This window comes from Dasypus novemcinctus, chromosome 2 (assembly GCF_030445035.2).
Source record: "Dasypus novemcinctus isolate mDasNov1 chromosome 2, mDasNov1.1.hap2, whole genome shotgun sequence".
NCBI lineage: Eukaryota > Metazoa > Chordata > Mammalia > Cingulata > Dasypodidae > Dasypus > Dasypus novemcinctus.
In genome coordinates, this window is record NC_080674.1 from 55,400,444 (window position 1) to 55,412,837 (window position 12,394).

Consider the following 12,394-nt stretch of genomic DNA (forward strand, 5'->3'; position numbering starts at 1 on the left):
GAGCTAGAGTTTGCCTGCTGTCTAGGACAGTGAAGAGTTCTGGTTATAGGGTCAGATTGTTGAGGATTGGAACCTGGCTATTCATGCATGACTAAATCCTTGAGACCTAGTTCTTCAGGAAAAAACAGTTAACACTGACCTTGTAGAGTTGCTGGGAAGATGAACATTTATGTAAAGTGACATATTTGGTATGGAGAATTTTTTTTTTAAGATGCCTTTTCCACTGCACCTCCAGCCTCCCACAGCCTGTCTCTGGCTATGACTCCTGCTTCCTCTGATTCCTGAGTAGCTTGGCCACTAGTTCACCCATCCTTACCCACTTTCTAATCTGTGTAATGGGTAGGGAACTCTTGGCTGAATTTGGGGGTGATCTCTAGACATGGAGACCATTACGGATTTTTCAGAACAGCATCATTTTTCAAATATTTATTGAGTCCCAAAGTAGCATAGATTATGGGCATTGTACATATAAATATACAATGGATTATTTGTGGGAACAGGAACTGAAATAGTGGATAATCAGCATGATTATGACCCCCTTGTCTGGATGATCCTGGTACAAATTACCCATATCAGTCTTGGCCGAGTGGCAGTAAATGCTGGTGAAGACAATTCGTTCCAAATTCACTCTTGCAGAAAACCAGTTCCCTTCCTCTCACAGCCAGGTTGAGGGTTCCAAATTTTAGGGTACTTGGGACAAGCTTAATGAATCATCCTCCACTTCATCATCAGAGAACAACTTTCCTCCAAACAGCTTGGGGATCCCCACTTCCCTCTCCCTGAATGAGGGGGGAGGAGGAAGTTCCTGGGGGGCTTAGTATACCAATACATCAGAAGAGGAGTCTGAGGACTCCAGGCACCCCTGGCTATGGAGAGTTCTGGAAGGATGCATGTGGAGAGAAGTATAAGAAGTTTCTCTAAATTTGCTTTGAGTTTGCTTTTTGTATTTGTAATGGTCACACATTTAGATTTATTCTAAATGTAGTGGGACATCACTGATTTCCACACACACACACACACACCCCAGACTTTTTATAAGATTTCTTCAATCATATGGAAAATCTGGGGGTTGAGGAAGCAGTACAATAAACAAGCTGTATGTCCACCCTCAATTGTTAACATTTTCCCTTATTTTATCGTGATTTGCTCTGAGTTTTTCTGCATAAACCTCTCCCTCATCATTGTGCAGGCTACCATTAGCTATCTTCTTTTGAAGGCTTGCTATGGGGACCTGTGCTATGGAGCATCTAATTAGATGCATAACACAGCCCTATGAGGTAGGTGCTATTGTTACTCCTACTTTACAGATGATACCTGGGGACTTAAGGTCACCCATGCAAATTGACTCCAAACCCCACATGTTAAATCACTATTTTATACTCCCTCACAACAGTGTCACTTAAGCTTCACAGCAGCCCTAGTATCAATTGTAGGGTTCAGAGAGGTTAAGAAACTTGTTGGAAGTGACAGCTGAGTTTCAGAAGCAAATCTATGGATTCACCACCATCAGGATGAGGACGATATGACACCTGTGGAGCCGCAGAACTCCAGCAAGCCTCTCATTCTTAACTCATCTTTAAAGTGAGTCCTGCAATGTGACTAGAGGTTAAGGACTGATGGTTCTCCAAACTTGTTCTCTATAATGCCTACTGAATGGAGACACTGAGTACACACTTTGTTGGGCCCCTACTTCAGGAAGATTTTCTTACTGAGAATTTCTAGAAACCAGTAAGTGGGAGAGGTTTGGAAGAATGGCTAAGGGTGGGGCTCTGGACTTCAAATGGCTTGCCTCCTGTACTATTACTCTAAGCCCCAGAATCTCCCTCTGGAAAAAACAAAACAGGATAATATTCTGCCTCAGAGAACTGTTCGGGGTACTAAAATAAATACTGAACACAGCCTGACAGTACCTGGTGCATCATAAACAGTCAGTGATAGCCATTGTCACTATTATGCTATCATTACTCTGGGCTCACATGTAGGCGTGTAAAGCAAGCATGAACCATTGAATCACGTGATTGTAAGGTAATTTCACACGATCTGTAATGGCCATGACCACTTGCAAAAAAACTTCGTTTCCAACATCCGTTAGCTGTACCCCACACTTTTCTGTATGGAGATCTCTTGCTTCTCCCTCCCCTGGCACACTTGTGCTGGCTGCAGAGTTTCCCGCCTCATATCACCGGCAGCTTCACAACCCACCGAACTCTGTGGACCCCTGGCAGTTCTCAGTCTCCTAACCCCAGGGTCCTGGAAATCCAGGCCTACTAAAGACCCTAACTCCCCTCATCACTAGAACAGCAGTGTCAGAGGTCTCTGCTAGGCCTGGAGCATTCAGGCACAGATGCCAACTATAGAATGGCCCTGGAGAAAGGGACAGCTGATCGTTGCTGGTCACTCCTTCTTTGGCTAACTCCACCTTCTTTCCCATGGACAGAAACGCACAATAGCAGCTTTCGGACAGACTACTATGGATAGCCTTTTTATTGGGGAAGGGAAGATTCCACTCCCTCACGCGTTCTCAACAAAATAAATAAACGACAAATCGCTGCTATTGTACACTATTTACAGCTTGCAGGTGACCAAGGGAGGCCCCTGAACTCCTCTCTGGGAACCAAAACGGCTTTTCTCCCCGCAGTAACAGGAGAGGTCCAGCACTTGGGTGGAGGGATAGGAGAGCGAGGGTCTCCTTTACTGCAAGCTCGGGGTCAGGCTGCACTTCTCGCAGATCTGGAGAGGCAGCGTGTGAGTCAGGGAGGTCCTGTTTATGGTCACCAGCAGCTGCAGCTTGCCTAGGCAGTCCTCGAGCGTCTCCCGGGGATGTTCGCCCAGGCGCAGGTCCACTGGGCGCGGGAGCCGCAGCATGCGGTCGGCCAGCGCCAGGCAGCAGATCGCCAGCAGGGAGGGGGCGTAGCTGGTGAAGGCGTAGTCGGCCAGGCTCAGCTCCGCCACTCCCCGCGCCAGGGCCTGCGCCTCCAGGGCTTCGGACACCTCAATCTGCCCGGCCTCCACGCGCGCGTGGGTGAAATGTTCCAGGAAGAAGCTGATGGTGGGTGCGCCCAGGCTAAAGTGTAGTTTGTGCAGTACGATGCACTCGAGGTTGCAGAGCTGCTGCCGTGAGAAGGCGCCACAGCACAGAGCGAGGAGCTGCTTCACTCGCGGTGGGTGCACCTCCACCTACGATACAGGGCGCGCTCAGTTCCCGCCGCGCAGCTTCCACGACCCAAGGACCGCCCTCAGTCTCAAACCCGGGAAAAAACCGGGTCTCCCTCTACCCCTTTCAGCAAGACGCCCCGGTCTCCGTCTCTCCACTACTTTCACTTCAGATCAAACTGGGATAGACTTCAGCGCAATCTCTCTAACTACTGTTGGGCTAAAAAAGTTTGGAAAGAAAATTGATGTTTTTAAAAGAGACTAAACCAGCGGGCACTACAAAGAGCTGTTTGGGATCGACTAGAGACCATTGGGGATGTGCTAAATGATTGTGCATGGGGGGCGGGATTGAGAAGTTAAAGCTGTGGAGGGCAAGTATCTGCAAACGTCTGCCTACACGGCTTCAGGGAACCCAGCCTTAAGCCGTGCCCTCTGGAAAGCCAGGTGGCGAGTGAGTGGGCAGGAGTTTGGCTGGCCCCCAAACCCCACCCCGATGCCTTGTGGAGATACCTGTTTGCAAGCGATGAGCAGAGACGTGACCCCGAGCAGCTGGAAGCAATCTGCAGCGACCGGCGTGGTGGTGAGGAAGCGGTCCAGGGTGTTGACTGTCAGGCACAGGGACTCGAAGGAGAGGCCGAACTGGCGGTGCACGGGGATCAGCCAGCTGAGCAGCTTACAGCGGGATTCCGGCGTCACCTGCCGGAAGGGGGAAGGGAGGCGCACCAGCTGAGCCGAGGACAGAGAGGCTGCTGGGGAAGGGAAGGGTCCCGAAGACCCAGGGAGCTTCTCCGGAAGGAGGCAGGAAGAAGAGGAAAAAGCTAAAAGTACTGAAAACTAGAAAACCCTGCGGCAGCGCTGCTGCCGACAGGGCGCTGGCAGGACAAGGAGTCCCGACTCCTGGATTCGTGCCTGCTGGCGCTGGGCAAGCGCCGTCATACGCATTACCTTGTGTAATCCTCTCAGCAAGTCAATGGGGGTCCATTTTGCAGTTGAAGAAACAAGGTGGTTTCTTCGGTGCTTGGGTGCTTAAATAACTTGCCCGAGGTCGGTAGGGTTCCGGGCTGGAGCCTAGAAACTGTCTTAACTCTTCTGTACTCTACCGTGCCCTCAACTAACCAGTTTGGAGAAGCCGGGCAGGTCCCCTGCCGTCTACGCCCCACTTTTCTCCAGCTGTTAAAGTGAGGCCGTGGGCCCGGCCCTCCGCGGCCCCTTCCCACTCCGACCCGGGGCAGGAACTGGGCGGACCCGGGCGCAGCGGGCTAGGTGGGCGCCGCGGAGAGCAGACAGAGCAGGAAAGGAGAGAGCCCGGGAGAGGAAGAGGAGCAGCGGCGGGAGCGAGCTCGACCAGCGCCTCACTTGTGGCTGCTGCGCCAGCGACTCCCGCGGGTGGAAGTGGCTCTCCCGAGCCCTGCGAAAGGCATAGCAGCTCTCGCCGTAGTCGCGGAAGGTCTGTAGATCTAGCTGCGCCAATGGCTGCACAGGGCCGGGGAGGGGGCTGTAGCCTCGCGCCGCGGACGCCACAGGGCTGTCCGCGCGGTCCGAGCCGGAGCTGGGGGTCTCAAACAGGTCGCAAATGCCGGAGTCTCCCGGGAGCGGGAGCGGGAGCGGGTTCAGGGGCTGTAACGGCTGCTTCCTACCGAGGCGCGGGCGCCTGCTCTTCTTCATCGGGGCGCGGAGGTTCTGGTCGTTGTCCCGCCTGCCCGCCCAGGCGGCAGGGCTCACGGGGCTGATGGGGCAGGGGGTCACCATGATGCAGCCAGTGGCCGCTCGAGCACCCCCAAAGCCCAGGCTGTGAGGGCTGAAAGCGCGCGTGAGCGCACCAAGAAGGCCGGGCGTATCGCCGGGCGCGGCCCTAAATACCAAACCCACCGCTCGCCCTGTGCCACACCCCCGGCCTCTCACTGGCTGAAGCCAGACCAGGCACGAGAGCCGCGCTTTCCCGGCTAAAGAGCCGCTTCCACTCCAGCTGGGGCAGCCGGTCTCCGCCGCCGCCCGCGAGGAGGAGGAGGAGCTGCAGCAGACGCCGCACACCCGCCTTTCTCCGCCGGTTCCGCGCGCGTCGGGGTTACCCAGGCAACCCGAGCCGAGGTAGCGGCGGGAGTAGGCGGGAATAAGCGAGCGGAGGACCGCAGCGTGGCCAGGTGAGCGCCCGGCCCTGCAGAGGGGCACGGCCCGGGAAAAAGAGTCTCTCAAGGGCATCTCTCAGTCCTAGGCCAGATGGCCTTGGCACGTGCGAGCACCCTCCACGCCGGCTCTGCTCCAGGCCCGTAATCCTCGTAGATATCCGCTTCTGAGCTTCGAACAAAGTCGAAGCTGGATAGCAGAGGGTTTTCTTCAGTGACCTCTACCAGATAAAAGCAATAATCTTAATTCACTTGAGTTGCGGTGTTTTTTTGTTTGTTTGAGTCGGCAGTCGAGTAGTCAGTATCCCTCCTTCCTCTGGTCTCGGGGAGCGGGCTCCTTTGTGCTGCTATATTATATATCCAGGAGCTGGTTCAGCCAGCCAGCCAGGCATCTGTGCTCAAGACACAATAGAAACCCGACCAACCAATACCAAACAGCAAGTCTGCTACCGTGTAATGCTTTCCCAGCCCTTTCCGCCCCAAACCAAGTAAGCTGAGGATGCCGCGGTTTAAGAACAGAACAATGTTGGAGAGTTGCATTTCAGTTTTATCAAATTGCTCAACTGCCCGTTTTGTTTTGGGTCGTTATCTTTTGTGCCTCTTCCCCTGATGGCGCAAATCTGTCTACGTTATTCCCTGCTTCCAGTTTCCTTTCCAATCCTGCAGGGTTACAGAAGTTGGGCGATAATTAAAAACCCCAGACTGTAGAGACTGGGCTGGGACTGGCAGTTTCCTTGATTGACTCCTGGTTAGTTCACAGACTCCTGTCTTGGGGAAGCTCAAGTCCTGCTCTGACCTGAGTGAATTTTCCTGAGGGGCTCTGACTTTTCAGGAGAATTCCACTTCTGGCTGACAACTGAAGACGGGGCACTGGGAGCCCAAGTGGCATCTAATCAAACTTAGGCATGTTTCAGTGATTTAAGAAACGTCAGCCTGATGACTTTTCCAGAAGCACTGCAAGAGCCGAGGGTATCAGGTTCAATACCAAATGCTGGGCCAGCCATTCTCACCTCATTCCAGAAGGAAGTTGATAAACGGATGTAATCAAAAGTTCAGATTTCTGTCTGAAGAAACTTAGCGAGAGCGAGGTGGCATCTCCAAGCGATGCAGGTAAAAGAAAAGGAATTGACTTCAGGTTCTGGTCACCATTGCTCCTGCTTTCCCCGTAATTCTGAACAAGCTCTTTATTAGTGTTCTGACCTAAATTGTGTCCTCTGGAACATGAGCGATTAACTAATCACCTGGGAAGGTTTTTCAAAATGCACATACCAGGCCTCCTTGCCTCCTTTCAGGCTACTGTTAAGAAGCTTTTTTGAGAAGAGCAATTGTGTTTAAATCTGTGGACCGTTTAATCCTAGGACTTCTCTGGCTGAGGAGGAAGAATCCAGGGGTTCTGATTCTTCATGTCGGCCCAGATGGCAGTGTGGTACAGTGGAAAGAGCAGGAAGTCACGTCCTGGGGATCCAATTGGTGGCTCTCTCGGGTAAACTCTTTACCTTCTGAGACTGACTCCTCATCTGCTTAATGTGGATGTTAATACCTGCCTTGAGGATCAAGTGTAATAGATGTGAAAACTGAGTACTTTTTGAATGTGAAATAGTTAACTTAAAGTCATCTTGGGGAGTCAACAATATTATCACACTGGAGATTTCTGCAAAACAGTGCTATCATTTTATCCATCTGTAGTTGTAAAGCTAGTTTGCTGTACTGTTAATTCAGCTTCCAACAACTGGTGCCTGTACCAGGTGCTGGGTCTGAAACAATGAGTAAGACAGCATGGGCTCTTCCCTCACAGAGCTGACACTCCAGGGGGGGACACAAAGAAGCACTTGTTACACTTACTTAAATTATTAAAGTGTGCTAAGGGTTATGGTAGAGGATCTTTGGGGTATGGGTTACCAGGCAAAATATAGGACACCCAGTTAAATGTGAATTTCAGCTAAACACAATACATTTTTAGTACAAATATGTCCCAAATATTGCATGGGAAATTTACATTAAAAATTGTATATTGGAAATCCAAATGTTGCATGGAGCATACTTATACAAAAAGATTATTCCTTATTTATATGACATTCAAATTTAACTGGGCATCCTGCATTTTTATTTGCTATATCTAGCAGTCTTATCTAGGCTCCAAGGGAGTCCATAGAAAGAGCAGCTAGCCTTTTCTGGAAAGGCTTTCCAGAGCAAGTGTTGGTTAAACTAAGAAGGAGGTGGGAGGATAGAGAAGACAGTGGATTTGGCCTAGAATATTCCAAGCAGAGGAACAGAATATGGGAGTGCTGGAAGCCTGATTGCCTAGAGGGCATTACAGGACCTATCTGACACAGAATGTCTGGGATCAAAGTTGGGGAGACTGGGGGAGATTAAGAAGGGGATTTAATAGTTAACATATATATAAAGCCAACACTTATATAAAGCTAACACTTATTATATAAAGCTTATTACATGCCAGGTACTGTGTTTTATGCTTTATGCATTTTATACTCACTTAATGTTCACAACAACCCTGTGAGATAGATGCTATTATTGTCCCCTGTTTTACAGATAAAATGGAGACACAGAGATGTGATGTATTTGCCCTCAGTTATGCAGCTGATAAAGGGCAGAACTAGGATCCAAACTTAGACAGCTTTGCTACTTTCTCCATTATCGCCATGCTGTGCTGCTTCAAGGGCAAGATCATGCAAAACCTTGTACACTACTTTAAGTGTTTAAGCTTTACCTGAAGCCATTGAAGAGCTTTTATCAAGGAAGAGAGATGATTTGTCTTTTGTTTCACATGGATTGGGGTGAGCAAGACAGCAGGCCAGTTAGGTGCAGTTATTCAGGCAAGAGGTGGTGGTAATAAGGGCAGTGATAAGATATTAGAGTCTAGAGCTATTTAAGGAGCTAGTTTAAAAGGTGATCTCAATGTTCAAGGTCAGGAGAAGTCAAAGAGAACTCTGGGTCTGGCTTATGCATCTGGGCAAGTGGCTGGATGGTGGTTAGAACAATGAAACCTTTCATAGGTTCAATAAGAACATGAAGAAAATTGTGTGCATTTCCATTAAATTATGCATTTACCATAAAAAATAGAACTCAATCAAGATGCAAGTATTAAAGGACACAATACTTAAATAATACACATATGTAAATACAAATAGTTACCTTTTATTGGTTTCAATCATTGCTTAAAATGCTATCCCCAAGATTTTTGTTGAGTGAATTCATAAAATTCTTTGTACATTTAATCCAAACTTTGTGCATAGCTCCACGGTGCTTCATGGAATTTGGCAAAAACAACAAACCTTGAAAGGAACGTTTATGACTTTGTGTAGCATTTCAGTTGTAAGGAATCTTTTATTTTAATTCAGGGAATGTTTTTTTTAAGAAATCAATTTTATTGATACGTATTAATAACGCATAAATTCAAACAAATGTACAATCAATAGTATTCAGTATAATCATAGTTGTGCATTCATCACATTCATTTTTAGAGCATTTTCATTATTCCAATAATAAAAACAAACAAAAAAGCTTATCACCTCTCAATCTCTGTGCTTCCCCTGCTGTACATAGCTACTATTCTGTATCCATCTCTCTAGTTTATTTGTATTTATATTTTATAAAAAGTCTTATATGCAATATTACCCAAATTCGTATTTCACATGAGGTTTCATTATGTGTATTAGTCAGCCAAAGGGGTGCTTATGCAATGTACCGGAAATCTGTTGGCTTTTATAAAGGGTATTTATTTGGGGTAAAAGCTTACAGTTACCAGGCCATAAAGTGTAAGTTACTTCCCTCACCAAAGTCTGTTGCCACATATTGGGGCAAGATGGCTGCCAGTCTCTGTGAGAATTCAACCTCCTTCTTCTTTCTAAGGCTCCATGTCCCAGCAACTTCAAGTTTTGTCTTTCTCCCCGGAGCTTGATTCTTTCCAGGCTCAGCTGCTCTGTTCTCTCCACAGCGTGAGCTATAGACCATCAGGCTGTCTCTTCCTGGGGCCTCTGCCATGTCTATGGAGCCGTCTCTATTCCTCTGTGTTCTTCTCCTGTGTGTTTACTTCCCAGGGTTCCAGCAGCAAAAAAACGCCAACTAACTCCTCTGCCTTGTCATTTTCTCTGTGAGTCCCCACCCCTCATCATCCTTCTGATGTGGCCTAATCAAAGCCCTAATCATAATTTAATCAAGTAAAATTGAAACCTCTGTAAGATAATACAATCTAATACACCCAGAGGAACACAATCCATTATGTTTTTGGAATTCATAAACAATATCAAACTGCTACACTATGTTATACAGTTCCATGTTACATTTTTTAGCTTTCCTTCTATTAATATACTTGTTAGAATTGCCCTTTCAACCACTGTCATACCCATATAATAGTTCTGCTAGTCCCACTATGATATGTGTATTAGTCAGCCAAAGGGGTGCTGAAGCAAAATACCAGAAATCTATTGGCTTTTATAAAGGGTATTTATTTGGGGTAGAAGCCCACATTTACCAGGTCATAAAGTGTAAGTTACTTCCCTCATCAAAGACTTTTGCCACACGTTGGAGCAAGATGGCTGCCAATGTCTGCCAAGGGTTCAGGCACCCTCTCCCTCTTAAGATTCTGTGGTCCCAGCTTCTTCCAATATCAGCTGCAGCCTAAGTTTTGTCTCTCTCCCAGGGTTTGTTTCTCTCTGGGCTCAGCTGCTCTGCTCTGTCAGCAAGGCCAAGCTGTAAACTATCAGGCAAACAGCTCATTTCTCTTCCTGGGGCCTCTGCTGTGTCTATTGGAGCCTTCTCTCTTTCTTCATGTATCTGCTTCTCTTTGTATTTACTTCCTTGGGCTCCAGGATCAACACTCTAATTATCTCCTCTGCCTTGCTGTTTTCTCTGGGAGTCCCTACCCACCAAAGGAGCAGGGACTCGACATCCTACTGATGTGACCTGATCAAAGCACTATTCAGGGGGTGGGGGTTCGTGGGGACCTCTTATATATTTTTTAATGTATGTAACATTTTTTTAAAAAGTAGAGAAAAAAAAGCCCTAGTCATAATTTAATCAAGTAAAAGTGAAACCTCTGACTTCAATACAATCTAAGGGTATCACTAGCCCAGAGGAACAGACGAGTTTACAAACATAATCAGTATTTCTTTTTGGAATTCATCAATAATGTCAAACTGCCACAATGTGCTTTCACCATTTCTATTCATTTCCAAAGATTTATAGTCTTTTTACCAATTCTGCACAAACCCTCAGCTTTCCATTCTTTATCCTCATTCTATTTTCTGGTGACTGATAAATTCTAATTATTAACTCCATTATTTACACAATATATTTAGTTCATAATAGCACAGTCATACAGTATTTGTTCCTTTGTGTCTAGCTTGCTTCACTGAACATAATATTTCATGGTTTTTTTTTTTTGCTATTTTTACCACTGAGTGAAATTCATTTAAAACCCATTTAACTTAGAGGCAAAAAGCCCGTTCTTATACTTGCTTCAAAGCTGAGGATGAGATCTTACATCTAGGACTGTGTTTTTTTCTGCTTCAAGATCTTCTAACTCTAATCTGGGTTATTTCCCTAGCTTTGGAGTTTCTATGTCTTTCCTCTGTAGGGTCAGAAAGCAAAGACTCAGCTATTTCTCTATTAGAGTTGCCAGCATGACCTCTTTACCTCTACCTTCTAAAATTATCATTTGTGCACATCATTAAAAGGAATGTTTATTTTTAGTCATGCATTCACTTGTTTATCCAGCTCCCTTTTAGGCAGGGAATACAGCAATGAATAAAATAGATAAAAATTCCTGCCCTTATAAAAACTTACCTTTTATTGGGAGGAGACATACCATCAAATAAAGGTGTACTTAAAATGTCAGATGGTGAAAAGAAAGAAAAATAAAGCAGGGGTAAGTGGGTGTGGCTCAAACAGTTGGGCACCTGCCTACCACATGGGAAGTCCCAGGTTCAGTTTCCTGGTGCCTCTAAAAAGATGAGTACACAGTGAGCAGACAGCAAATGCAAACAATGAGGTGTGTGGGGGGGTAATAAATAAATAACATAAATCTTTAAAAATAATAAAGCAGGAAAGGGAAATAGGAATTGTAGGCTGTGGACGTATTAGGTATTTTAAATAGGGAGGTCTAAAAAATCCTCCCTGAGCAATTGACAGTTGAGCAAAGTCCAGAAGGAGTTGAGGAGTGACTCATGCATATATCTAGCATAAGAGCATTCCAGGCAAAGGGCACAGTAAGTGCAAAGGCCCTGAGACAGGAGCTTTTCTGGAGCAGAGTGATGAAGTGGGGGAAAGTAATAGGAGGTAAAGGCAGTTTCTGACAAGAGGTGCCTAGATTTTGTAATGCCATTTACTCTGAGATGAGAACTCAGTAGAAGATTGGAAGCAGAGGCATTGATATTTGTCTTACATTTTAAACTGTGCTGTCCAATACAGTTGTCACTAGACATGTGTAGCCATTGAGCCTTAAAATGTGGCTAATGTGACTGAGGAATTGAAATTTTAATTTTTGTTAATCTAAATCTAAAAACTGGTACTTGATTCAGTTATTGGAAATCTTTTAAGTATGCTTGGAGAAACTTGGGCATGTGAATACCTTTAAAACTCTAAATTTTATGATATCTAGATACATGTTGTATTAATCAGCTAAAGGGATATTAATACAAAATACCAGAAATGGGTTGGTTTTTATAAAGGGTATTTATTTGGGGTAGGAGCTTATAGATACCAGGCTATAAAGCGTAAGTTACTTCCCTCACCAAAGTCTATTTGGAGCAAGATGGCTGCCGACGTCAGTGAGGGTTCAGGCTTCCTGGCACTTGCTTTCTTCTGGGTTTAAGGTTCCTTTCTTCCTGGGGCTGGCTTCTCCTTCCTCTGTGAGCTTACTTCCCAACTCTTTAGCATCAAACTCCAACATCAAAACTCCAACATCAGAAAACCCTCAACTCTGTTCTTCACCGTGCCTTTTATCTATGAGTCCCCACCCACCAAGGGATGGGGACTCAACGCCCTAATCATAACTCAATCATGCCCAGAAACAGATCAGATTACAAGCATAATCCAATGTTTCTTTTTGGAATTCATCAGTTATATCAAACTGCTACACATGTCAAGTATTTCCAGTG

At 46.3% G+C, this 12,394-nt stretch overlaps 1 protein-coding gene across 1 annotated transcript; it reads right to left on the bottom strand.

The window, feature by feature from the left end:
• Positions 1-411: 411 nt before the first annotated feature.
• CCNO (cyclin O) lies at positions 412-4,981 on the bottom strand. The gene is made up of 3 exons (XM_004483490.5): positions 4,510-4,981; positions 3,664-3,849; positions 412-3,177 (listed from the first exon to the last, which is right to left on the bottom strand). The coding sequence occupies exons 1-3, from the start codon at positions 4,900-4,902 to the stop codon at positions 2,692-2,694; spliced, it is 1,065 nt and encodes a 354-aa protein (XP_004483547.2). The 5' UTR covers positions 4,903-4,981; the 3' UTR covers positions 412-2,691.
• Positions 4,982-12,394: the final 7,413 nt, after the last annotated feature.